Source organism: Plectropomus leopardus, chromosome 2 (genome assembly GCF_008729295.1).
Source record: "Plectropomus leopardus isolate mb chromosome 2, YSFRI_Pleo_2.0, whole genome shotgun sequence".
NCBI lineage: Eukaryota > Metazoa > Chordata > Actinopteri > Perciformes > Serranidae > Plectropomus > Plectropomus leopardus.
In genome coordinates this window covers 33,804,725-33,830,726 of record NC_056464.1, presented here as the reverse complement: position 1 = coordinate 33,830,726, position 26,002 = coordinate 33,804,725, and the positions used below count along the sequence as shown (strand labels likewise).

The window sequence follows — 26,002 nt, the reverse complement described above, 5'->3', positions numbered from 1 at the left end:
TTTTATTTGATTTTTTTAAACATTGTATTTCCTATTAACATGAATACAGCACACTGTAAACAAAGATAAGTTGCCCTTTTCATGACCCCCCCAAGCGTTTAATTGACAACACACAACATAAATGATAGTTTAACTATTACCCAAGTTTTTCTGCAGTCATGTGAGCTAGCTAACACTCAATCATTGTGCAGCATTTTTTTATAATGATGAGGTAAACTAGTTAGCTAATAGTTACTACTGTTAAAATATACTGGTTTATTAGCCGCGTTTTTATTCCAAGTGTCGGTGAATTCTTGTGATTGTTTTTAACTTTAAGACTCCGTCAGACCCTCCACCTCAGAAACCACTGGAAAAGTGCAGAGGGGAAAACAAACCCAACGAGCCAACTGCTGCTGACATAGCAGCTACAGACAAGTACAAACAAAAGAAAACATGAAAATATTTAGGAAACGATTTCAAGTGCTACTCAGGTTTATACAATATATGTAATAGTGGTCCCTGCTCTGTCTCTCTTTAAGCAAAGGGATCCTTGGCCCAAAAAAACATTGAAGTACATTGTATTTTATGTTTTTCAGAAAAGTCAAGTGGAGTTTTTCTCAGAGTTTATGGTCACAGCGGTAGTCCTGTGACTGCAGAACGCATGACTGGAGGACAGTTAGTTCCATGAAGGGAACTGAAATAAGAGGACAATTTCTGTTCAAATGAAAAACACATTTATTTGCTAGAATTGGCTAGAACACCTTATACTTCCTTTGAATGCACAAAAAATAAGTAAAACTACATTTTTATTATGTATTCTGCATATAGCTAACTCTGACGTAGACATTACCAGGCTAACATTTCATTACGTTTAAAAAGAAAATGTGATAAAATGTAATTTCCACAACATTTTGTTTATTGTGATGGAAAAAAGCATATGACAACTGAAGTGACATTATCAGCATATATTGTATCAAGTATTTTCTGTAAGGTTTCCAAACCAAAATGGACCGCAGTTAAAGAATGACCCATATATGAAAAAAAACATTAAATTAAATTTCCAAAATGTCTCTGAAAACAGAAAGCTGCAGTGACATTAACTGTGTGGGATCCAGTGTTTTTACAGGCAAAATCAATCATTCAGCAGTATCTTGCTTTAACCTTTTAAATTTGTCCTGCAGTAATCCCCATGTGAGTTTCTGCTTTCAACCAATTTCTGTCAGAGGACTGCTCCAGTGATAAATTTTCTCACACTATGAAGACGGAAACTGCTTTATCATAATAAACTCACTCATAAAATTTATGAAGAAAACAAAAACCTTTTGTCTATTCTAGCATTCTGCCAAATTCAGCATTCTGTTTTGTGCTCACGACCTGCTTTATGATTTATGCGTTGAATAACACTCTCCATATATCCATCAACCAGCAGATGCAGATGGTGGCTACAGTAATCTGGAGAATAAGGAATAAAAAAAAAGGGGGGGTGGGAGGAAAAGAACTGTGAAGCTGCAAACATATGCAGACTCGTTATGTCCACAGTGGCCCTGATGCCTTTTAAGACCATCTGTTTTCCAACTTGTGTGCCCTTGTGAGCTAAAACCCATCTGTGATGTAAAGAAGGGAATGGCAAAAATGTTGTGGGACACAGGTTTGGTGAACAAAACTGCGTCATTAGTTAGATAATAAAACCACTATTTCTCTCTGTTTCCTTTAACGAGCTGGTAACCAGTCACACTTGGGGTGGCATATTTATTGTTTTGCAATTTTAACAGATCGCTCACGTCATAAGCAGCACAACAGCAATCTTGTAACCAGCTTGTTGACCGATAATGCACTGACGTGTAGAAATTCCCCGGGGGATTTGAGCCGAACAAAGTCCCGCGCACACACACACACACACACACACACACACACACACACACACACACACACACACACACACACACACACACACACAAACACACACACCATCAGCATGTAATCGCTGCTGCTGGAGTTACTGATGACCACTGACAAGTTCCACTCAGCAATTATGCGTCGCACAGCTTCATTTCATTGTAAGTTGTTAAGACAGAGGACAGCGTTACTCATTCCACTTCTCTAAACTTCAAACTCCCATCATCCCCACATTTAACATCCGCGACTCACATATGCAGCCACTTAATTACATGCTGCCACACAGCTTGCCTCTCAGGCTTATAAGTTATATGGACTTTGACACAATACGTTATCAGTGCTGAGTGCCCGTCATCCCCAGTTGTTTGAATTTTTTTAATTTGCATATCACGCAGCTTGCATGTACATTTATGGCTGTAAAGTGGCTGAGGGTGAAGTAAGGCTGCAGTAGCCTGGAGGTCAGATGGGCAAAACAGTGATTCAGACAGCAAAAACAGCAGCTCAGAGAGAGATGGGGAAAATGGTTGCAAATATAATGAATGAAACAGACCGCATGTAAAATAGAATTAAAATCTTTATAGTCATACAACCAGAGTCGCATGCTTTGAATTAAATATTTAAACTCTGACTGAAGTATGACTCATGTATTTAGATGCCTGTTGAGAGTGGTTCAGCTGTGAAACCTTTTCACAAAAAACTAGACTTTGTGCATTTATTTAGGTAACTTTATTACTTTAACTCCATGTTTGGAACTCGTTGCGTAGGGGTTCAGAGGAAAAATGCACACGGTGATGGCATGATAAGATGTGATAAATTTGAAAATAATTTCATTACCAACAATAGAAATATTTACCTCTAGTTGGCAATACACAACTGAAAAATCCAGGAAAGCATTACAAACTCATGATTATCACCAGAATGTACTTTACAGCCAAAGAAAGCAGCTTTTATTATACCTTAAAAGGGACCTATTTTTCTCATCTTTAGGTAGATACTTGTATTTTGGATACATACTCGAACATGTTTACATGCTTTAATGTTAAAAAAAATCCTCATGATGTTTGTGCTAGAACACCTGTAGGCTATTGACCCTTTTTCTGAAATGCTGTGTTTAGTTAACTCTTACTGGTCAGCGTTTTCCGGGCTTTGGCGTCTCTGCACTCTTTGCAGCCATAGAATTAACATAGAATAGCATAAAAAAATCACTAATAATAGCTTCTAAGCAAAATTGGGCATACCTCTGCAGGAATATTAACCACACTGCCAACCAATATAACATGTTTCCCTGATGTTAGCATGTAGCTACATGTAGCAGTGTACTCAGAGCTGGTGAGGCAGCACTTTCTACCATGAAAAAATCCACAAAAACATGAAAACACAACCACACACGTTGTAGCAGTAATATGATCTGCAATCGGAGAGAAATTAACAGCGACAGAGACTGAATATGAAGTTAGCATGTAGTTACATGCGGCAGTGTACTTGCAGCCAGGGACTGATTATGTGTAGCAGCACTTTCTACTGCGAAAAAATCTTCTAAACAAGACCACTCATGTTACAGCAGGAAGATGATTCAATGTTGGGGAGGAATTAACATCGCCAACCAAAATTTCATGTTTTCCAGAAACTAGCATGTAGCTACATGTAGCAGTGTACTTGCGTCCAGGGAATTAGTGTGTTTAGTGTCAATTTCTCCCAATCAATCAATAAGAGCTTCTACACTAAACCAAACATTTTTAAGAGGAATACCATTCAAAATCTTGGTGAAATTACAACATTCACATCAAAGATGACATGTGTCTGTGACATTAGCATGTAGCTTCATGTAGCATTGAAATTGCAGCAGAGGATTTACTGTGTATATTACAAATGTTTAAAATCACAAAAATTAACTTCTAAACATAACATGTTCCAACAGCATTATGATCCTAAATCAGGGAGAAATTTACAACATTGGCAACAAGATTAAATGTTTCCCTGACATTAGCATGTAGCTTCATGTAACAGTGTAGGCTTTGTAATGCACTTGCAGAAGTGTGCCTGGAGCACATGACCATGTAAGCAAATGCATTACTAGCCGATGTCACATATAACCAAAGTTAAAAGAAAAACATTGGGAACTGAGTATTCAGAACACTCTGAGGCCTGAGGTTTTCGCTTTTATGTATTTCTATTTCAAATTTGAAACACTGGCTACATTAATTCTGACACTGAAAAATGATGTACTGTATTCTACGGAAAATAAGGAAAAGGATAATAGGCTCCCTTTAATTGTTTTAAAAAATTTTCATCACAGTGTCATTATTTATCAGTGGTCGGTTTCAGAACAGGATTAATGAAATGTATAATGGTTTTATTCATTAACAAAGGTAGAAATAGTCAGTTGCTTTAACAAGAACTTTATGGAAATTGATTTTTTTAATTATTTCTATTGTATGGTATTCTATTGAAGCTTCAAGTTTCTCCTCACTTCTCCTTTGGTGTCCTGCAATACTGCTCTGCCTGCCAGCTGTCTAATAAAGACATTGTCAAAGGAAGGCGTGAATGTGGAGTCACTTAATGCACATTGATCAAACAGATTAAGGACAAGTGCCCACAATGATGTTCTTGCCTTGGTGCTGCATCTCATTACCTGGACGTCCTTGATGGAGCTCTGTGATATGTAGTTGAAGTCACTGTGTTACATAATACACACTAATTGCTGAAGTTATGCAATCCTTGTACCTTGTACTTCAGCCTCAGAAAACGTGCGATAATTGGATGCTTTATTTCGTTTCAGCGCCTGCTGTTGTGCCATTTGATTGTGTGTGAATGCGAATTATCTTTGTTTTCAGTTATCTTTCGTTTGTGGTGTTTTTGAGAAAACTGGGGCCATATAATGAAAGGAAACAGTAAATACCCTTTATCTACAAATACCCGTGGTTGTAAAAGTGTGGGCAAAAAGCTTCCCCTTTCGTTATCAGCAGGGGGGCATTTCATGTGCACGCATAGTCTTTTTCAGCTGTGCCATCCATGGTGATTCAGAAATGGTGAGCATTTAGAGAGAGCTTCCCAGAACAGTTTTCTATTGTTGGCTAATCAGCTTCACTGAGCAATTTGGTTGGAAGAGCTTTGCTTAAGGGCATCTCAGTGGTAATTGTTGAGGTAGATAAGTGATTTTCTTGCACTGATTTTCAAAGTTAGTGCCATGACAGTCACACATAGATTTTTTAAAACTCTAACACCACTTCGGTTTCATTGAGAAAAAATTTCCATTATTTTGTACTTTTGTGAGCTTAGATTTAGCCCTGACTATGTTGCCCCACTGCAGGAATACTCGACTTGCTTTGCTTGGGGGCCACATGTGTTAAATGACAGGAGGCCAGGTGCAAGATGCAGCAGCCCCATACATGTTTCTAAGACTTTAAGACCTTTAAAGAATTTTAGGATGTTTATAGGATCTTAGGGTGTTATTAGGATTCTACAATATTTCTACATTTCCAGGATGTTTTGAGGATTTTAGGACATTTCATGGACTTTAGAACGTTTCTGGGAAGTTAGGATGTCTCTAGCATCTTTGGATGTTTCAAGGATTTTAGGATGTTTCTAAGATTCTAGGATGTTACTAGTTGTCGGAAGTTTATAGGATCTAGACACGTTTTTCAAGATTTTAAGATATTTCCAAGAATTTAGGGTGTTTCTAGGGTTTTAGGATGTTCCCAGGAATTTGGGACATTTCAAGGATTTTATGTTTCTAGGATCGTATGACTTCAACAGGATTTTTGGACATTAGAGGTTTAGCTAGGATCTTTGTTGGGGGGTGCACGGGATCCTCCACTGGCATTTTTTTAAACAAACAAGCTCAATTTTTCTGCTTTTTATGCACTCTGGCACCCTATGTACAAAAACAAATCCCAGTATGAATCATTTTATTTTTTGTTGTGAATTAGAAAATGGTTTGGGCCAAAATCGTTCTGCAAGCAGAAAGTTGAGAATCACTGCCCTACTATATATAGCAACAATATAATAACCCGTACACTGTAAATCAGCAGTCTCCAACAAGCCTGACCCGCTCTGATCTCATCACCTCCTCACTGTCAGCCCACAGACAGCCTGTCTTCATCAGAATGACAGCCATAATAACCATCTCTGGATGGCCTTGTCTCAGATGGCTTTAGATAACACGCTTGCATAACGCTTAACTGCCTGAATTTATACCCCGGCTGCGCCTGACCCTCACCCTGCTACCTCCAGGGTGCAGCTGAATGCAGCTGGTCTGTTCCTGTTGGTGGCACAGTTTTCATGAAGCTCGGCTCTAATCCTTGTATGTAATCTGGCAGTTCCAGCAGCAGCCAATCACAACCTGTTTGTACTCTGTAATATTGGAATGAAAATGCCTGACAGCAGAGCGCGAGCATGTGACACCAATAACTGGCCAGAGAAAATGTCTGCTGCTATGATGCTGTGATGATGATGCGGCACTGAAAACTTGTCATACTGAAGACCCCCACATAGATACACTGGACCTAAAATAGCCATAACAACTCTATATTATTAAAGACTTACTCTGCAGGATTTTCCTAAAAGACAATACACTCATGCAGAAATAATCCCTCTGAATCGTCACTTAAGACCCACTAGAAGTGAGTGGCGGTGTATTTTTCTGCAGAGACTTTGCCCTCTTTCTTTATTTTCTTTCTTTTTATGTTTTGTGCTCAATACATTTATGGGTGTGTACGCTGACAGCGCTCAGGTGAGGTTGAGGCTTTGTAAAAAGGTAGCAACCAGGGGCCAGACTCTAAAACAGCAGGCATCCAAAAGACACAGCACCAAATAAATTCAAATATAGGTAGAAGAAATGTCAAACATGAGTGAATATGGGTTTGACTTTTACTTTCACCTTCATTGGCGAGTTTGCACTCTAAAAACAAATTTTTTGGCTCAACAAAAAACTGCAACAGTGTGCGTAAATGTTTTGGAGTTATGACAACTTCTAATGAAATCACATACATCAGGCGCACTACATTGAGTTAGGGGAATTAGCTTCTCTTCTATAATCAAATTAAATTCTATGTTTTATTTCTAGAAATAAGGCAATTCCTACCATTAATTAGAGTATTAAACAATTATAGGAATAAAGGAAATGAAAAAAGCAGTCAATTAAAAAAGCAATATTTTGCAAGAAGTAACAAAAGAGACTATCATATCTTTGCCATGAACCATCTTGACAAGTTTATCTCTAATAGCAAAAGTCCCAAAATCACACTGAATGTAGAAAAAACCTGTGGAATTCCTGTCAAGTTTTGAACAGTTTTCCTGTACGTGTTGCTAAACACACTTTTCCTGCAAACTCAGCCTCTGTCTAAATTAGCAGGGCATGATGAGCAAATCAGAGCATCAAAAGTGCTGTACATGTCTGCATCATCAGTTAGCTACCAGCCTGAATTAGCTGCGGTTCCCCACTGGGAGTAGTGACAGACAGAGGGAGGAGAGGAGCCTGTCATTTGAAGCATGAAATCCCTTTAACCAAGTCCTCTGTCACTCAGCAGCCAGTGGGGGAGCGCAGCATGCCGAGCTGTAAACGCACAGGTTAAGAGGCAGGGCCACCACTGCTGCTGGATCTGCTTACTGAATGAAGATCAACATTACACAGCACATCCACAGACACAGCCATCACTTCTGGACCTCCTCAGTCAGCAGACACGCCATATCAACACCTCAGCGTTCCCCCTAGTTACACTTGGCAGCTCTAAGTGCTGCAGACTAATAAAGTTAATACACGATGCACTTTTATCCTGCCGCATCGTATTTTGTGCAGTTTATTACGCCTTTTTTTTTTAAATTTTTTTAGGTACAACACTTTGCAACACTTTCGTCTGTATTGTCCCCTGTATATGATGCTTTGTGCTCCATAAAAGCAATGACAGTGAATTTCATCTCTTGCCTCACTGGGGCATGGGGCGTTATTGTTGTACCTTAGCGCTCCCTTACCTCACATACTGCATATCTCCCAGTGTGCAGTGCTGTTGTCTGTTTGTTACAGTAGCTCAAAGGCTCAGAGAGAGCTTGTTGTTTTTCTAAATTTAATGGAATGGAAAAGCCTCGTTCTTCACTGCATAATGTCAATCATCCTTTTATTTGTTTTCTCAAGAGTTTGTGTTTTTGTTGCCAATGTTTTATTCTTCTGTTCTTCTTCATCTATATATCTATTAAGGTATTAAATCAAGGTATTAAATGTGTTTTGAGATGAGACGCATCATTTAATTATTTTTTTTCATTTTCAATTTCCTAACAAGACTTTGCAATTCCCAAATTAGTCAGTGAAGGAAAATATTTTTTGATTTGAAAAAAAACCAAAACGAATTGTAACAACATTGTAAGGGGACCGAGCGGCGAAGCAACAAGGACAAAGGACAAAAAACAGGGTTTTATTTTTTTAAAAAAGAAATGAAAAAGAGAGTATTCGATGTCAGCTGGCAACCTTTTATTCAATATTTGAAGAAAACAAAAATGTAATGTCATTCAATGATTTTTGCTAGTTTTTGACTGATTGTAGGATCCTTTGATTTAGTATTGTGTGTCTAGGCTGGGTGGGTTTTGTGTCTTGGTTTTTGTTTTGTTATTGCTTTTTAGTCTGTTGTTTCCCTCTTGTTTCCCTTCTTCTGTTGTCTTACTTTTTTTTGTAATTAAAAAAATCCTGGAGAAGACCTCACCAAAACAATCACTCCAACTCAAAGACAAAGAAACAAATTATTAAAATCAAATCACAATTTGCAATGTAAGTTTAAAAGCACATTAATTCAACTTTGTGATGTTAATTGTTATAGGTATAGACAGAGAAGTGAGAAGGAGGGTGTATTTCAAATTATGCTTTTTTTCCATTTTCCTGTTTCTGCACACCCCGGCTTTAATAAACAATAGAAGTAGAAGTAACTTGATTTCAAGTATGAACAAAAGGTCTTGCATACGCCATCCTACTGCTAGTCGTGATGCTTGGGTTTTATATTAATTTTATTCTTGCACACAGCAATTATACTAATTTTCAGAGTAAGACAATGTCTCCCAATGCATGTCTCCCAATGCTTCTGCCCTGTTTCAAAAAGACACTTTGTGAGATAATAATATTAGGCAAATTAGCAAGGATATGAAGGAAAGTGCCAAGCCGGTTCATGACAATGCTCTGATCATCTCTTTTGTTGCCGCTTGTCTAAGTCTTTAAATGAGCGACTGAATGGGAATAAATCTCATTAGGATATTATTTGAGAGCCATGCTGCTGTTCATCTTATGGAAGTGTTCAACTTGTAGATTCAGATCACAAAGAAATGCAAGTAAAATATGAATGAACGTTTCTTTAAAACCCATTATCATCTACTTATAAGACACCACGTGGAGAACATAGTTATTACTCAGCCCTATCTTAGCATAACATTAACTCCATGAGGTCCTCCATATCTTTGTACATGGAGATTAGAATATCTTTTGAAATGCCATGCGTTTCACATTTCATCTGTCCTCCTAACCAGCCTGAACAATACTATAAAAAGACTTGCTCCAGTGATTCTCTGACTGCTGCCTGAAATTATGAAGCAGGATTCAGGTTGAATCGCTCACAGTTGGCCTGCAGTGTGTTTGCTGAATTTCCTCCAGTGGCTGCTGATGCAGCTGCAGCCTATAAATAGGCCCAGCCCAGACAGGCAGAGGGAGGAGGGCTTTGGTTAACCCCTGAGACCCGGTCCTAATCTGACCCCAATAATAGGCAGCATCATTAGAGAGTCAGCTCAGCTGGCTGGCCAAAGAGGATACAGGGCCCCCTCCGTCCGGACAGATCTTGGCATCATCACGTCTCAGGAGATGCGCAGGACCCTGTTTTTGAGCACCTTTAAGCTCACCCTTATTGTCAGCTACCTGTCGTGGACTCCTCTTTTGCCTGCTGGCTATTCCTTGAGCCAATGTCCTCTATCTGCCACAATGCAGACAAGGGGGGGGTGGCTCACTCTCTTACCACCCGAACCTGTCTTTTCATATCTCCAGATGGCCGAGGTTTGGTGCCTCTCTGCCTCATATGCATTGCATGGCCTGGATTCAACAAAGCAGTTGTAGCTTTGCTTCCCCAACGGTGCTTTCCTGCATTCAAAGGGTATTCATCTCCCTCTTGCCCTCCCTCTTGTACAGCCGTTTTGGCACAGTTTGGCTCTCTTTTTCTCCTCCCACTCTCTCCCTTTTCTGTTCCTCCCATAGTCAGTCATTATACCACAAACAGGTCCCTTCGTGGGGGTAGGGAGATATCCACTGATGTGCAGATTCTCCCAGATTTATTACACAGGGGTTTACAGGTCAGTCTTAATTAAGAAGTAAAATCATTAAGGAGGGATAGATAAAGAGAGGGTGCCACAGAGATGACCCATGTGAGGCAGAAATCTCCGCTTTGGTCCTTATGGCTTCCAGACAACCTGAAATCTGACACCTACATTATCCACCAGATTTTTCAGGGAGAGGATGGAAGCAATTGTAATGCTTGTTGGATCAGATGAACTGTGAAAGAGGAGACAACTTTAAAATGTCTCCAACTCACCTCAGTACTTCATGGCCAGCAGAGCATTTTTGCATCTGTTCACGAAGCTTTCTAACTCCAGAGTCAACTGCAGTGTGTTTGGGTAGAGAGGAAGTGAGCTTTTTATGCAGAGGATGTGTAAACTATTGTTTAAAGTAGATGCACTTGCTCATCTGTGCATAATTTTCCCCTTGTGCCATAAAATCAAGGTGGATGCTCTTTCACTGTCAATTGCTTTGATAGGAAATAAATGACTGAAATTCTGTTAATGTATGCCACATGTCTGCACTTGATCTGAACTAATAATGAAACAAAAAAAAGCAAATACTACGAATATATCTGATCCTGTTTGAAATGATAACACACAAACTCTTGTATCTTTTTCAATTCTTTGTCATTGCTGCAGTCATTTTACACTACACTTTTAAGAGATCACTTAGCAATTAGATACTCTGATGTCTTTTTCTTCTGCATTGTGGTAATGATGTTTGAGTTGCTGTGGAAGGAATGTTTTTTATTCTCATTTTTCAGCTCTGCTTGCTGAGGTTAGTGCTTCTAAAAGTGCTGCATCATTTTTAGAAATCCCGAAGGTATGTTTTTCAATAAATACAGCAGGCACCCCCAGTCTCTGGTCTACACTGGCGTAACAGGCAGGTGAGCTGAAAAACACAGCAACACCTAGTGGTGGAGGGATAAGTTACAGAACTGAAAACAGCCGGCGGCCAAGAAAAGGGGGACTGTGGCATGTTTTTTACATCTGTCTTGATGAATAAAAGACTTATTTCGACCAAACCAGAGCTGGTTTGTGCGGGTCCGTGAACACAGCACAGTGGACTCTCTCCATAAGTTCTTTTTATCCTCAGCAGCAGTGTGTCACTCACAGGGGGGATAATTGATCTGTCAATCCATCCACAGCTGATCAGATATCATCACAAAATATTTGAATATATGGGAAACCCGGGATGGTTGGTACCAATGGATTCCTTAGGTTGTCTAGTTTCAAAAAAGAGCACTACCATAATGCTAGCTGAAAAGATGACTGTGCCACTGCCTCTTAAAGATAGTAATATTAGCCTTCCATTATTTTCACCAAAGAGAGGGGGCCAGCAGTTGTATCAGGAGGGCCACCCATTGCCCCTCCTTGGGGGAACCGCTGCTTCAATTCAAGGTGTCTGCTACAGTGATTTAAAAGCTGCCATAGTGAGCTGCCAAGGTTATAGATTTGAGCAAACTTAGCTCACAAACACGTACAGTAGGTTGTGTCATCTTAGACCTGACCAACACCCACGTGAGGACTTGAACAACTACATGGAGGCCATCGCGTTCGGGCCAATTTAGAGATCTAGCTCCAACCGAAGTCAGTTGAAGTACAAATCTCAGAGGGACCAATGCCAGTGCTTTTTTAGAATCCATGAGCAGTCTAAATATTATTGTTACCTGCTAACAAGCTGAAATGTTGTCACCCCAAAATTAATGAAATGTGTCAGTGCAATGTGTAAAGTCGCACAGTCAATTCTTCACAGCCACTGCTGCCTGGAGGCTGAACACTTCAGTGGCTGCTCTCGGTCAGCTGGAAGACTGTCGTTGATTTGCAGAGTGTATACTTGCCAACAAGTGCATGTACTTACACCAGCGACCAGTGTTGGGCAAGTTACTTTTAAAATGTAATATATTACATAATACTAGTTACTGTCATTGAAAAGTACTAAGATACTTTATAATATTACTGTCGGTGCAGAGTGTGTGTTACTGATTACACTACTTTTGCATTATCCTCAACAATAGGAGCAGAAGTACAACTAATTAAAAGTGGAAGAGGGTTATGTTGTTTCCTAGTTGGTAATCGAAGCAGAAAGCCCAAGTTTATCGAAGTTTATTACGAATCCAGATGTGGATGGTATTGTAAGACTGTCCTCTGGAACGCAAATCTGTCCCATATATGCGTTGACATGCAGTGGTTACCACTTTTTTTTAAATCACCCACTAATATTAACAATAGTGAGACCACATTGAAAAACTAAATAGCATAGACTTTTAAATTGCTAGCCTCAGATACAGGAATGGGCAGGGAAATACAAATTTTGGTCTGTTTACTTATAGGTGTGCTAGAAGTCTAGAAGCCTGGCCAAATTTTGGAGCCGATATTTGGCCTTTTGCCGATTATCTAAATCTGTGTTTTAGTTTAATGATTGCCGATAAAGTTCATCAATGAAAAAGTCTGCATCTCACACTCAACCAACACCAGGGAAGGCAGTCTGCAATACAAGCAAAGGAAGTGTCAGCATGGGAGCATCTTTTACTTTGTAAAACCCTAGAGAGATCTTTTTTTTTTTACTCTTTTTTTTTAATTAAAATTTTCACAGATATTTATAAAACAAAAAAAGATCCTGAGAACTTGCTGTATAAGATGTTGAAAGTTTCAGTTTTGATTAAACATTTGCTAAAATCATTTAAACAAAGTTTTTTGTTAGCGTTTGTTATATTCCAAATTTTCAACTGAAATATTTTTATTTCATTGTAAATGCATATCAGTTCCAAATATCTGTTATCAGTTTCATTAAGTACTAATAAGATAAGATTGTCACTCCAACGAGAATAGCTGATCCACCTTAACAACAGTCCAAGTGAGCCACAACAGGTTCCAAAGGGAGACTAATTATCTGCTGTAATGCATTAACCCCAACACTACGTACAAAAACGCAGCTTCTGAAATGATTTATGTGCATGGTTTTCAGAGTATCTTGTGTAGTTCTGTGTTTTCTATTTAATACAGCTCCCCAAAACTCTGGTATGCAAATGCCAAATGTGAAATTAAAATTTCAACAGCTGCTTGCATCTTCATCATGCATAAACCTAAGACTTCATTTGACTTGAAGCGGCTGTTCTACTGAGAGATTGGGTTGCTCCAAACAAGCAAGGAAATAATGAGCGTCAATATACAATTATTCAACTTCTGACTTTAGTTGTTTATACTTAGTGGTAGCAAATTATTCTGACGGGGACATGAGCAGATAAGTTTTTGAAGGTTGCAAATAGAAATGAGGAAAATCCTTTTTTGTAGAATGGAATTAAATTTGATTCAGTCTCACAGGTGCTTACCCAAGCACTATTCCTGTGTGAAATGGGGAAAGATAGAAGCAAGAAACTGGAAATGAACCATTCCAATCTCATTGACAGTTTTGCTGCCTAATTCATCTTTATGAACGCTTGCCTCATACTGTACTAATCTGCAATGTATATCACTTTACATCTCCGTGACATCTCATTATTAATCCAGTAAAAATGTGCTGCCTCTCAGCTTTCTATAGAGGTGTCATACATCAAGAAACTTAAGGGTGGTTTCTTTTTAAGCTCTGTCGAAACCGTCGTCACATAAGGTGTTGCACAGCCATGTCAGACAGAAATGTCTCTTGACTCCCTTTGGTGGTGTTTCTAAAAGGTCCATTACTGTAACTACAGTGGTGGCACAAGTCTGGGTGGTTGGAAAGCACAATTTTCAAACATGGCTTTGCTTTTAGAGGCTGACCCTTTCCTGTTGCCTCTCCCAGTACCGCAGCTCAAAAAACGATGCCGCATCATCGCCGGGTGTCTACATCGAGCAATGATGCGAACTGTGAACTGATATTAAAAATGAGCAGATGGCCACAATACTCTCAGGTCCTTGACAAGGGTGCCAAAACCTTTCGTAGCCAAATGGTGTCACAAAAGTCTAAAATCATATGCTCAAGTGGAGAAATCACTTTGACCTTTTTTAAACCTGTACAAAAAATAAAGCTCAAAAGCCTCTTTCTTATTGGTTACAGGTGATATATTCCCAGGCTTTTGCTTTTGGTTGTTTCAGCATTGTCAGCTCCCTGTGCAGTACCACTTAGCAACTAAGCCCCAGGCAGTGCGCTTTCTCCAGAGGCAAGAGGTTATATGAGTTACCCCACACTCACAGGGAACAATTGTTTGCTTATATAACTACAATTTGGCTTTGTCTCCTCATGAGGCGACGTGTAATTTATACATTATACGGACTAATCATGAAATGCTTTGACGTTGTTTACCTCACTGAAGGGATTGGATTGGATCAGAACGATAGCATCTTCACTGGCAAGCGGAAGAAGGATCCCTGGCCCACCAACAATTTCCGTCTTCAAAGCAGCATTAGTGGCTCCATTAAAATCCTGTCACCCTTTTTCCTTTATGGCTGTCTGTGGCTTCTGAGGAGAGGAGAAATCACAGTCATTCAAATGCTAAGTGACTTTAACACTCCTGTGAATATTAGAAAGGAGAGAACTACTCCATCATCTGCCGTGCACAAAAAAAAAGATGAGACCAGTGTTTTGAATATCCTATCCCCCTACCTCTGCAGTATCTCGTCACAAGCCATTACCTCTGCAGAAAGCAGACTGCTTGACACATGCATAACACCGAACTGTGTCAGTCTTCATTAAGACTTAACCATGTGCACGAACACATACCGGCAGACGCCTCAGAGACTGTCTCGCTGATGTTATCATGTCAGCAGCTTTTCAATCCTTTGCTTTTAGACATCATAAGGGATGAGCTTATCATAGCTGCAAATGAATCAATGAGGTAATTGCAGACAGGAGTGCTATCTACACTGCAGGCAGTGGGACAACAGTTTATGCATAGGAGGAGCTCTCGGGGCACAAAGGGTAGGCCCTGTCCCATCCATCATTAGAGGAATCATCTTATTAATGCTCTCTTCTTTTTGCTTCACAGGTCACAGATGGAGGGACCATCAAGCAGAAAATCTTCACCTACGATGCTATGTTTAATACCAATTACTCTCACATGGAGGACTATCGCAGGCGTGAGGACCTCGTGTACCAGTCAACTGTGCGGTGAGTCTCAAAATCAGTTGACACCACAACAAGACCAAGACCTTACCTGCTCAAAGGAATACTTCCCCAGATGTCTGTGTGTATGAATTACTCACCCTGTGCGATGATCGTGAAGAAAACTTTCTCCTGCATACCTCCACGGTGAACAAGAATCCAAAAATAGAGAAAATATAAGGAAACACATTTGATGCTGCACCGTTTTTTCAGACTGCCCCAAATTTCATAGCCCCATTAGTCTGAAAAGTATCCCATAGGACCAATAGTCTATAGCCTCATTCCCACTGCAGAAAAACCCCCCGCTAACATCCCGCTTTTTAATGCAATGAGAATACATACGATCTGCATTCACACCCAGGTCAAATGACTCTGCAGTAGATGGGTTTTTATCGCCTCCTCCTCTGACTGGCATTGATGGTAATACAACACCCGTGTGAATGCGGTAATTTCAGCTGTGTAACCAAAGAGATTCAATGACGCACTGTAAGCAGCGCTAAAACACCAATGCATATACATCTGCACCAATTTAAAAAGAAAGTCTGAGGAAGTTAGAGATATGTAAAGAAAAGAAACCTCTGAAACCTTTTTAAATGCCTCTATTCCTGCTGGTGTCTACTGTTTACCTGTTCTCCTCCCTGTCCATGATGTCACACAGACACACCATCAAAACAACACACACACAAGCTGACAGAAAGGCAGACTTGTGCGGTGAGTTCACTGGCATTGGGAATGCAGTATTTAGCGAGTTTAACCGTGTCTGCAAAACCCGTGTGCACGTGCTAATTTTGGTGGGAAAGGGCATATTTCTCTGACAGCCTGTTATCCCAAAAACAAACAGTCATTGCTCCAAAGTCCAGTGTCTCTAAAATTTAACCCTACCTGCAGCTAGTTTCGGTTTCCCAGCGGCGTTTGAGCCATCTCCTGGTATTTTTCTCATCCTTTCCAGAGTTTTTTATTGGCATTTAAGCCAGTAATCCCAGATGTCTTTACCAGCTATTTGCAGTGTTTCCCAGCTGACTTCGAGCCACCGATCCTGGGTGTTTTTAGCGACAATTTTCTCCATTTCCCATCAGTGTTTAAGCCTCCAACCCAGGTGATTTTTCACCAACCCATCCAGTCTTTTCCAGCAGCTATTGCATCACCAAATATGGATTCTTTTAAGCCAAAACACGATCTTTTCCTAATGGAGTTTTTTTGTGCCTAAACATAACCACACCCTCATTTTAGTGTTATTGAGAAACATAAACATTTCATCTTATCCGCTGCAAAATAGTAAACAATTGTAGCATATCTGTGGTTTACAGAAACACTGGCTACAATGTGATTCATTTTTCTGGTGATTATGTTGTCTAACTGCAGAATATGTGTATTTTTGTAGCAAAAATGGGAGTTTGGAGCAATGGCCATTTGTTTTTAGAATAAATGGCTGTCAGAGAAATGGGCACTCAATCCAGTGGGACATTTTTTGGACTAACATGGCTTGGGAATTTTGGGCTGTTGACAAACACTGGGCAGACCCTACAATTTCTCAACAGCAAAACTACATCAAACAAGAGCTTAAAAACTCTCACACAACTTGCAGAGTATAGTTCCAGTGTCTTATTACTTCCCAAACAGACATCCCTTTCCAATGGGGGACTGAAAGTGAACTATCTATGCTCTCTTCAAAGCCAGACTCCATTGAAAAAAAACTGTAATTTCACCTCACTGAACACAGGAGCTGCTGGTCTACTGCTTCCTGGATCATTTAGTTAGTTCATGTGTGAATTAAGTAAATCCAAACTAACCCTTTCAAACACCAAAGTCACACTGAGCAACACAGACTGATTAACTGATATACAAGCACTCATTTGGGAGGTGAAGTATTCTTTCATCTCTGCTTGTTCTGTGTTACCTACTTTTGTTTCAATCATTTAAAAAATAATAATAGTGAATTGCAAAATGTCAAACTTGCTGTATAAGAAAACAACCTCTTGATATGGTATAAAGTAAATACACCAAGATGACCTCCCGCTCTGTGCCACACAACCTTATTCTCAGCCATCTGCTGCTGGTCAGACCAGGTCAGACAGGAGTGACCGGTCAAAGGGGTCAGTGCATTATTACACGAGGACAGGAGGCATCGGCGAACTCTAATCAGCAGCTTTGCTCAGGATAAAGAGTTCAGTGTTAAAGATTTAGCTAACATCTGGCTGGGCTGGTCCTTATTCCAGCCACAGTGGTGCATATATCCCAGGTAGCACAGCCCCTGCTCGGGCATATAATCACTGTGGTGAACATGCAGAGGCTTGCCTCACCCATCTTTCAAGTCTCTGTGATCCATACGCAGCCCCACTGTGTATGCATTAACCGGTTTTACTGAGCGAGAGCAAGGAGATGGAGAAAGAGAGAGCAGTAGGATGAGGAGTCATCTGGCTGCGGTTGGCTTGATTACACGTTTAAGGCGTCCTGGGGACTGTCTTCTTTTACCCGGGGCCTCAACAATACGGCTGGCAGCTGTCTGCCCATCTCCTCATTTCTTGCTCCCTCTGCTCTGGCTCTCCTCCCACTGCAGACATCCTTGTCTGAATGTTCAGCAACACAAAGGAAGTGCCGGCCATACATCGCACCCTACGACTTCATTTAAAGCTGGAACGTTTCACTCTTTGCATCCTTTTGTTACAGTCCTACATTCCTCGTTCCCTTTCATCCTGTCTTTGTCCGGCTGCTCTCCTTTGATTCCGCTCATGTACATTCCTACCTCGTTTTTTCTTCTTCTTTTTTTTTTTCCTCATGTGTGGTGTGGCTGCCCAGCTGAGGATGATTTATCTCGACAATCCTACTATCCCTTTGGGAGCGTCGGCATCATCACAATGGAATGGCGTACACACTTACACGCACACAGACATGGAAACGTGAATGCACACGCAAACAGAAAACATAACCCCTCTCACACCCTCAAACAATGCATACATATGAAGAGAGGAAGTGAGAGGCAGACTAATACAATACACAGAAGAAAAAGGTGGATTTCAGATGAATCCGCATCAGAAACAGTAGGATGCTGCCTCCGTTGACCTGTATCCGGATCTGTATCAGAATGCTTAGCCTGTCTTCACCAGCCAGAGAGAAATGTGGACTCCTGCCACAGTCACACCATTCTTCCAGTCAAGAAAAAAAAAATTCCTTCTTACTGGTCACGGTCCCACTTTCATGGTGTAACACAGCAGCTAAAGACTACTAAGAAATGCAAAAAGCTGAATTTTTGCTCGCTATAATCTCCCATTTCCACCTGAGAATGGTAAATCTTCTGTACAAAGCCGTAGCAGTCTGACAAATCCACTTGTACGACCAAGAAATGAATGCCTCAATATTCTGTATCTTTTATAAACTCTGAGCATTTTGTGGAAAAACTATATTTTTAGCTGTTTCCTTTTCTCCTTTTGTAGAATGCCTTTTCCTCATAGCAACGTATGATTATTGTGCTGTAATAGAGTAACAGTATGAGAGATGATTTTGCTCCTCACTTGCAATTATTAGACAGTTCCAAAAGTGACACTGATATTTACTTCATCTAAGATTGCCTGTATTGTTGTTCCTTGACAGCTATTAGTCACAATCTTTCAAAGATTGGAAGCAGCTGTAACTTTCTCTGTATTTAAGTGCCAATGCATAGATTAGTCCTTGTAAGACTAATGACAGATCTAGCATGTTGCTGATGACACTTGAAGTTTGGAGGACCTCCAGTATTCAAGCTCAAATGATGAGCATTTTTTGTCCTTTTGATAGATCCTTAGATATACCAGAAAAAGATTACTGTAGCACATCAAGGGCATACGTAAGTTTGATTCTACTAATAGTAGAGACATTTTTCTGAAAGCACGCAGCATTCACACCAAATCAGGCGTTGCAGGGATTAGCCACAGAGTTGTGCAGTGGTGTGGGAGGGCCCATTTGTGAGGGAGTGGAGGGTGGAGACCAACTACAGAGAGCCAGTGTGCCCATCTGGCCATGATTGGCCACACTGCAGCGTGACGTTGAGTTGTGTTTCTCCAAAAGTTGATTCTGTTTCAACTTTTCACTGCATGCCACCTTTTTTTTTCTTAAACATGTGGAAGATCAGAACTGTTCCATCAATAATTTTTTGTAATAGTCATAGGGGTCATTTTGGAAAGCAATGACAAGCAACCTATCATGTTAAAAGTACAAGCATGTCTTAATAATACCAAGTATTACTGGAACAATCCTATAGTCAGGTCAAGTCACATTTATTTATAGAGCACATTTAAAATCACCAGACTTTGACCAAAGTGCTTTACAAGGAGGTAAATAAAACAGAGACATGATCAAATAAAAACACAGGAAGTAGACAAATAAATACAGCCGTAAATAGAACAAAGTAAGCACAGTCAGTATATCGTGACAAAAATCTTAACACAAAAATAACGTTGCACAAACAACAAAATAAAATACAGGTAGAGCCAGGCAGTGTGGTTGGGAATGTTAACATAATGATTTAAAAGGCTAAAGCAAAGAGAACGGTTTTAAAAGGGGTTTTAAATGCATCAGTGGACATAGAAGCTGATTTTTAGAAGGAGACTCTTCCCCAGTTTAGGGACCAACAACTGAAAATGCTTGATTGCATTTAGTTTGTAACTGGATGCGTGAAATGAAGGTTTGAGGTCTGAGGGGTCAGGGGTCAGGAAAAACTTTTGTCTCCTCTGGCAGTGAGAATATTTAGACAAACACTATTGATGTTTTCTATGCAACACATTCTCATCCCAACTCGTCAAATATCGTGGCGGGTTCACGTCTACATATGACATGCAAGGAATCCTTCTGCGTCTATTGTTGATGTTCTGGGACGCCGTGTCAATTTATGCCTGTTAAACGCATCGTGTCTTTTCAAAATTCTTTTTCACAGGAAATGTAAAGTTTCAGCTGGTTAGATGCACACAGTCTTTTTGAAAATAAACGTACAATGTCAGTATAATACTTCATACTGACGTTTATGTCCTTGTGCAACACAAGCATGTGGTTAGGTGTAGGCAATGGGAAGCGAACAGCAGGCTCTGAGGTGAAAGTCAGGGGTTTCTTGGCCCCATATGCCCCAGCTGCCCGCTATAGGGACTTTCCAGGTCCTTACTCACATCCTTACTGGCGCCATCCAGTGGGGTATCATTTTACCGTCAAAGGTGCCATCTGGCCTTGTTATGAATTGATGCTATACCTCCGCTAAAGGTGGCCTCTGGCGTCTCTGTTTGTTGCTGAAATCACTGACCAAGCGACGATATTTAACGAGTTAGGAATGAGAACGGGCTGGCTGATGATGTATCCCTGCAGATGAGCTTTCTGCATATCCCCCGCCCCAAAGAGCGTTCTCTCAGAGAGTTTTTATACTTTAATCCTTCCTCTGACCACTGAGCTTCTTCTTTATCTGTAGCATCCACTCCAGAAACTTTTCTTGGACCCCTCTTAAGATTTTCTGCCATAGCTTCTGCCTGATTCCTAGCTGCTGCTCTGTCGCTATGGTCTGTCCCCCTTACTGCCCTCTTTAGCTTCAGTTGGTTGAAGTCAAATGCATCACTTCCAGTGCACCAGTGCAGGAAAGTTGCCAAAGACACCAGAACCATGCTGTGACATACAGAGAGCTTTCCATGGCAGCAATAGGCTTCATCAGCACTCTGTGAACTCGTTTGGCAAGGGCTTGAACGCACTCCACTCCTGTGCTCCAGGTTTAAAGTGCTGTCCTGCTTTGCATTGGCATTGTCAGCCCATGGACTGTTGCTCGTAGCAGGAGAGAGAACGGTGCAGGTGAAATATAATGCCAAACTGCACTATGTAGATCAAAGAATACAGATTTGGTTGTCTGAATCTGAGGACAACGCTCTCATTTATTACTTCTCAGTATGTCTACAATATGAAAATATTCACATCTGCTCATATTCACAAAAACCATGAAAAACGGTATGCAAGACAGATAAAAAATTACCCAAAAGTAATGTACCTGCTTCATTAGATCAGGGTGTAGCCATTTCTCACTGCCTTTCTTTCTACCACCATTTATGTTAAATAAAACATGAAGAAACAAGCACACCTCCTGGACTGTCTGCATAGATCTGATACTGAACGGGAGTGCTTTAACCAATCTGGAGTTTAAATGACACAAGTTGTTTGATTGGTAAATGTCCATATCTAAATGTACAACTTTGCAGTAACCATGAAACATAAAGAGTAAAATAAAATTCCTTGTCTCCTTTAAATTAGCTTGTAATATTACTAAATCAATAATTAAACAAAATAATTTCTGCAGTCTTAATATTTCAGCAGCGTGTCGCCCCCCCCCCTCTAAATCTGATGGCCAAGCCTTTTTGTTGTACTGCTAATTTCCGGAGTCAACACAGCTCAGTAAGGGGTTTTAGTAATTGATAAATATTTCCTGTGGGAAGTCTTGTTAAAACTGTCCATTTCAATTTTATTTTGATTAAAGTTACAAATTAAAAATGTTCAGTCTGATAACTTCCCTCTTCATCTTACTCTGAAAGTGAATGTGTCCGTTGAGGCGTCCTTCATTAAAAAGAGTTTAGAATTTACTTCTATTGGTTCATTTTGATTTTATATAGCAAAATGATGATGGAATATGGTTGCAAATACTGTAGTTCAAATTACATTTTGAAGATATTTAATGCTTTTAAACCTGAGCAAGTTAGTTTGATTTCTTTCAAAATCATGGGGAGAAGGTAATGAGCAACTTTACAATATATGGCCCAAAAAATAGCCAGAAGTAAGTAAAAAGTTACAAGAAAATTAGTTTTTGAAGATAGTTAGCCCTTTGAAACCTTAGCACATTTTCTTTGAACAACATGGGGAGAAGGTTATGAGCAAATTAGTGAAAAGTTACAAGAAAATTGCATGAAAATAAGAAAAAAAGAAAAGTAAAAACAAACAAGAAAATAACAACCAAAAAGAACACAATATTTTAAAAATACATGTATTTTTCTCTGTAATATATTTTCCCTAGTTTTTGAACAGCTCTAATTATTCTCCCCCCTTTTTTAAAACAGTTTTTTAGGTAATTTTCGTCATAAACTTTTACTTATAGCAATTTGCTCTTTGTGAGACATTTCTTGCCAAGTTGGTCATTACCTTTTTTTCCATATTGTTAAAGAAATCAAAACAATTTTCTCATGTATCAAAGGGTAAAATAGCTTGTGAGGGGCATCTAAACGCAGCACAAGAAACCTGACGTTGAACCAGATTTTAACTAAGCATCGTATCACCAATTTTATTTTTGAGGTGTAAAAAAAAAATATTTGAGTATGGGCTGTTTTAAACATTCTTAGATAGAGACAAGTAAAGTCTTTGCTTCTTATATTGTTAATGAATAATAAGCAAAACATAACCCATTTAATGCACTCTTGAGTGGGGCTTTGGAGCTTCTGTAATCAGTGAAAAGTCTTTTTTTGTGAGCTCTCTTTGTGGGCTTTTACTCTTGTTCCCGTAATACCTCCATGCTTTCTACCTATTTATCACTGAGCTCCCTTTTTAGCATTTGTGTGGATTTGAATCCGTGAATGCAGTGCGGATAGCAAACAACAGAACTCGAGCTTTGTGGATAAGAACAGAGAGATGAGCTACATCAGCACTTACTATAATGTAACCAGCCAGCACAAAGCCAATCACACCTCCCCTGGCACTCAGAGAATCACAGCATTATCCTCGTCATTTTGTTTCATGCTCATTCCTTAAGGAAACATGGGTGATTACAAACCTCTCCTTGCATCCCGTCCTCCAGGCAATTTGCCTCTTGCCTTCCATCGAGTGTGTACTGACTTACAGTCTCCAGTCCTGACCCATTCAACCGTAATGCTTCAGGCCAGAAAGAGTATCTGACAATGTGCTAGTTAATTTGATGCAGAGATTGACTGGATGAGCTATCAGACGCTGCTCTGTCAAGACTGCTCTTTTTCACTCTCCATCTAGGCAGCATTTGCTTGCATTTGTAGGCAGGAGGAGTCCTGCAGGAAGGCCTACATAACAGGAAAGAGCTTTCAGATGCAACTCCTGGGGGACAATCGATCTCTCTTTGCGGTGTGCTGTTTTTGCTGCTCCTCCATGGGGGCCCATTGCTATCGATCAGCACAGTGTATGTGCTGTTTTCTGGTATAGGGGGGGGGGGGGGTTCTTGTGTGTTTAATGTGGTTTGCAGGAAATTGTTTGTCTTTTCAATTGCCTATTCACTCGGTTGCGTATTAACTATATTTAAGCTGTACTGATATTAAGTTTTGTGGTGCAAGGCGGGGGAAAAAGGCCTGTATTTTCTGTTTTCAGCATCTACCTTTGTTTTGTTATTGCTGGGCAGAATGTAATACATTACTGATTGAAGATACATTTTATAACTTTTATTAAAAAAATGTTTTGCAATATTTGCTGAAACTGACACTATATCAGATTCAGAAATACTTTATTGATCCCCAGGGGGAAATTGCATTTTGTTAGTTGGTTGATCTGATGCCAAGCATAGAGAATTATAGAAAATAGAAATAAGTAGAAGGAAAAATATGTAAAAATAAAAATAAAAAAATAAATAAAATAGAAATACAGTAAAAATAAAATAACAATTAGTGCCAGAATTTAAATATGTAATTATAAATATGTATTATGTGCTTAGTGTGTAAAAATATAAAAGTGTGTATCTTATATGAAAATACAATGTATGCAACTAGTATGTAAAGTTAGAAATAGAACATATGTGTTTGATGCATGTATAACACGATACCTACATAAGTAAGAACAATACAAATAGATGCAACATGAGTAACATTTTAAATATATAAAAAGAAATTATGGAATTCTACTTGCAGATGGGTGAATTAAGTCCGAGTGTGAGTCTATTGACTCAAAGCGTCAGACACTGAGGGCGGAGTTTTATCCACACTATAGTACATGATACAGAAAATCTGTGGAAAAAGAAACATGTGCCCTGTCTTCCTCAAAGTGCTTTTGATGGCCAGCGTGGCTGGCAGAAAACAACCAATCAGAGCTGAGTATTCATAATGCAGCTGTCAATCTCAGTCACTGGCTGCTCATGATCTGCAGTCAAACTGTGAAAGTAATGTAAGTCAAGATCATGTTTCTGCATTGCCTATTTCTCACCTCAAACATTTTCAGGAACATCATTTAGTGGACTGTTTACCTCCCTAACTGGCCAGTTGGTGGTGCTTCGTACAGGCTCGACTGTTTTCTACATGTCACAATTTGTCTCATTTCACAGCCAAACGGTACACTAAAATATGTTTCTGAAAACATTTAAGGCAAAAAATAGGCAGCGCAGCTACAAAATCTGGATTCATATTTAATCAGTGCAGCTTAGTGTGACAGTTTGTCCGCAGTTCAACAGCAGTGACTGACATATCAGCCTGCTGAGTCAGAGACTCTTAACAAACTGTTTAAACACATTTATGAGTGTTTTTGGTCCTGTAATACTTAAAATATTCTAATACGGGATTTATCCACACTGTAACAAAAGGCCCTGCATGGTTCTGGTCTACTCTTGCGCAGAGCATGTTTTCTGCACAGTTCACATTTTACCAGACTGTTCCCTCTGTATATTCCACTTACCCTACTTTCTGGTCCCCGTACCTCCCTTCCCTTAATTTCCCCCTCTTATGCCTTTTACCTTGTTTTGCAGTTAAGGACCTTATTAAATCTGTCGTGGGCAACATTTATAAAAATAACTTTTGCTCATATTTGCTGAAACTGTCACTACATCCACACCACATGAGACAGATAGTCTGTGAAAAAAAAAATTGTCTTCCCCATCGTGCTTTTAATGGTCTGAAGAGAAGAGTCTCTTACGCAGCTGTCAATCATGTCAATCACTGCTTGTGATCTGTGGTCAAATTGTGAAAAGGCAGCGATGATCAAATATAAATCAAGATTACATAATTGGATTTCTCTCTTTTTGTTTTTTAAATGCTTCTGGAAACATATTTTAGTGGGCTGCTTAGCTGTGAAATGAGACCGCTTGTAACACGGCTGTCTTGTTGAAAACAGTAGAGCCAGAACAAAGCGCCACCCAGTGGCCAGAGCAGATGTCCTCATTTGAAAGCTGAACTTTAAAATTTGGTTCTGGATACATTTGAGATGAGAAATAGGCAATGCAGTATAAGAAGTTCGATTCGTATTTGATCAGCATAGCGTAGTTTGACTGTTGGATCTCTGTTAGCGAGCAATGATGAACCTGACTGACAGTTGTGTTAGAGATGCCTCAGGTCTGATTTGTTGTTCTTATCGACCGCCATTAATTCAAGCAGCTTCCATTAGAAACAGTAGGAGGAGGAACAGGATTTTTCCTTCACTGATTATCTGTTTCATCTAATACTGTGTGGATATTGTGACAGTTTCAGCAAATATTAATTACATACGTTTACAATATCAATTCTAGCTTTTTTGAAGTCCATTATTTAAAAACAAAGTAAAGGACATAAGGATTCCAAGGAGCAATGAAACATGAAAATATGATGAAAGATTGAGACATCAAGGAGGGAAATTTAATGGAAGTGGTTTTGGGAGCCCAGAAAGTAGGGTAAGTGGAAGTTACAGAGGGAATTGTCTCGTAAAATGTGAGCTGTGAACAGAAATCCTGCTCTGCAAAAGGTAGATTGGAACCACATATTTTTAGTATGTGGATAAATCCAGTGCTAGTGTACTTTAGTTACTGCAGGACTCAAAACACACATAAATGTTTGCTAAACAGTTTTCCTA

At 39.6% G+C, this 26,002-nt stretch overlaps 1 protein-coding gene across 2 annotated transcripts in view; it reads left to right on the top strand.

Moving 5' to 3' along the window:
- Window positions 1–26,002, top strand: part of igsf21a (immunoglobin superfamily, member 21a) — a 262,796-nt gene that overhangs the window by 129,871 nt on the left and 106,923 nt on the right. For both annotated transcript variants that reach the window (XM_042497548.1, XM_042497540.1), the window contains exon 3: window positions 15,138–15,259. In XM_042497548.1, coding sequence (XP_042353482.1) covers window positions 15,138–15,259 — 122 coding nt within the window. The remainder of the gene's footprint in view (window positions 1–15,137; window positions 15,260–26,002) is intronic.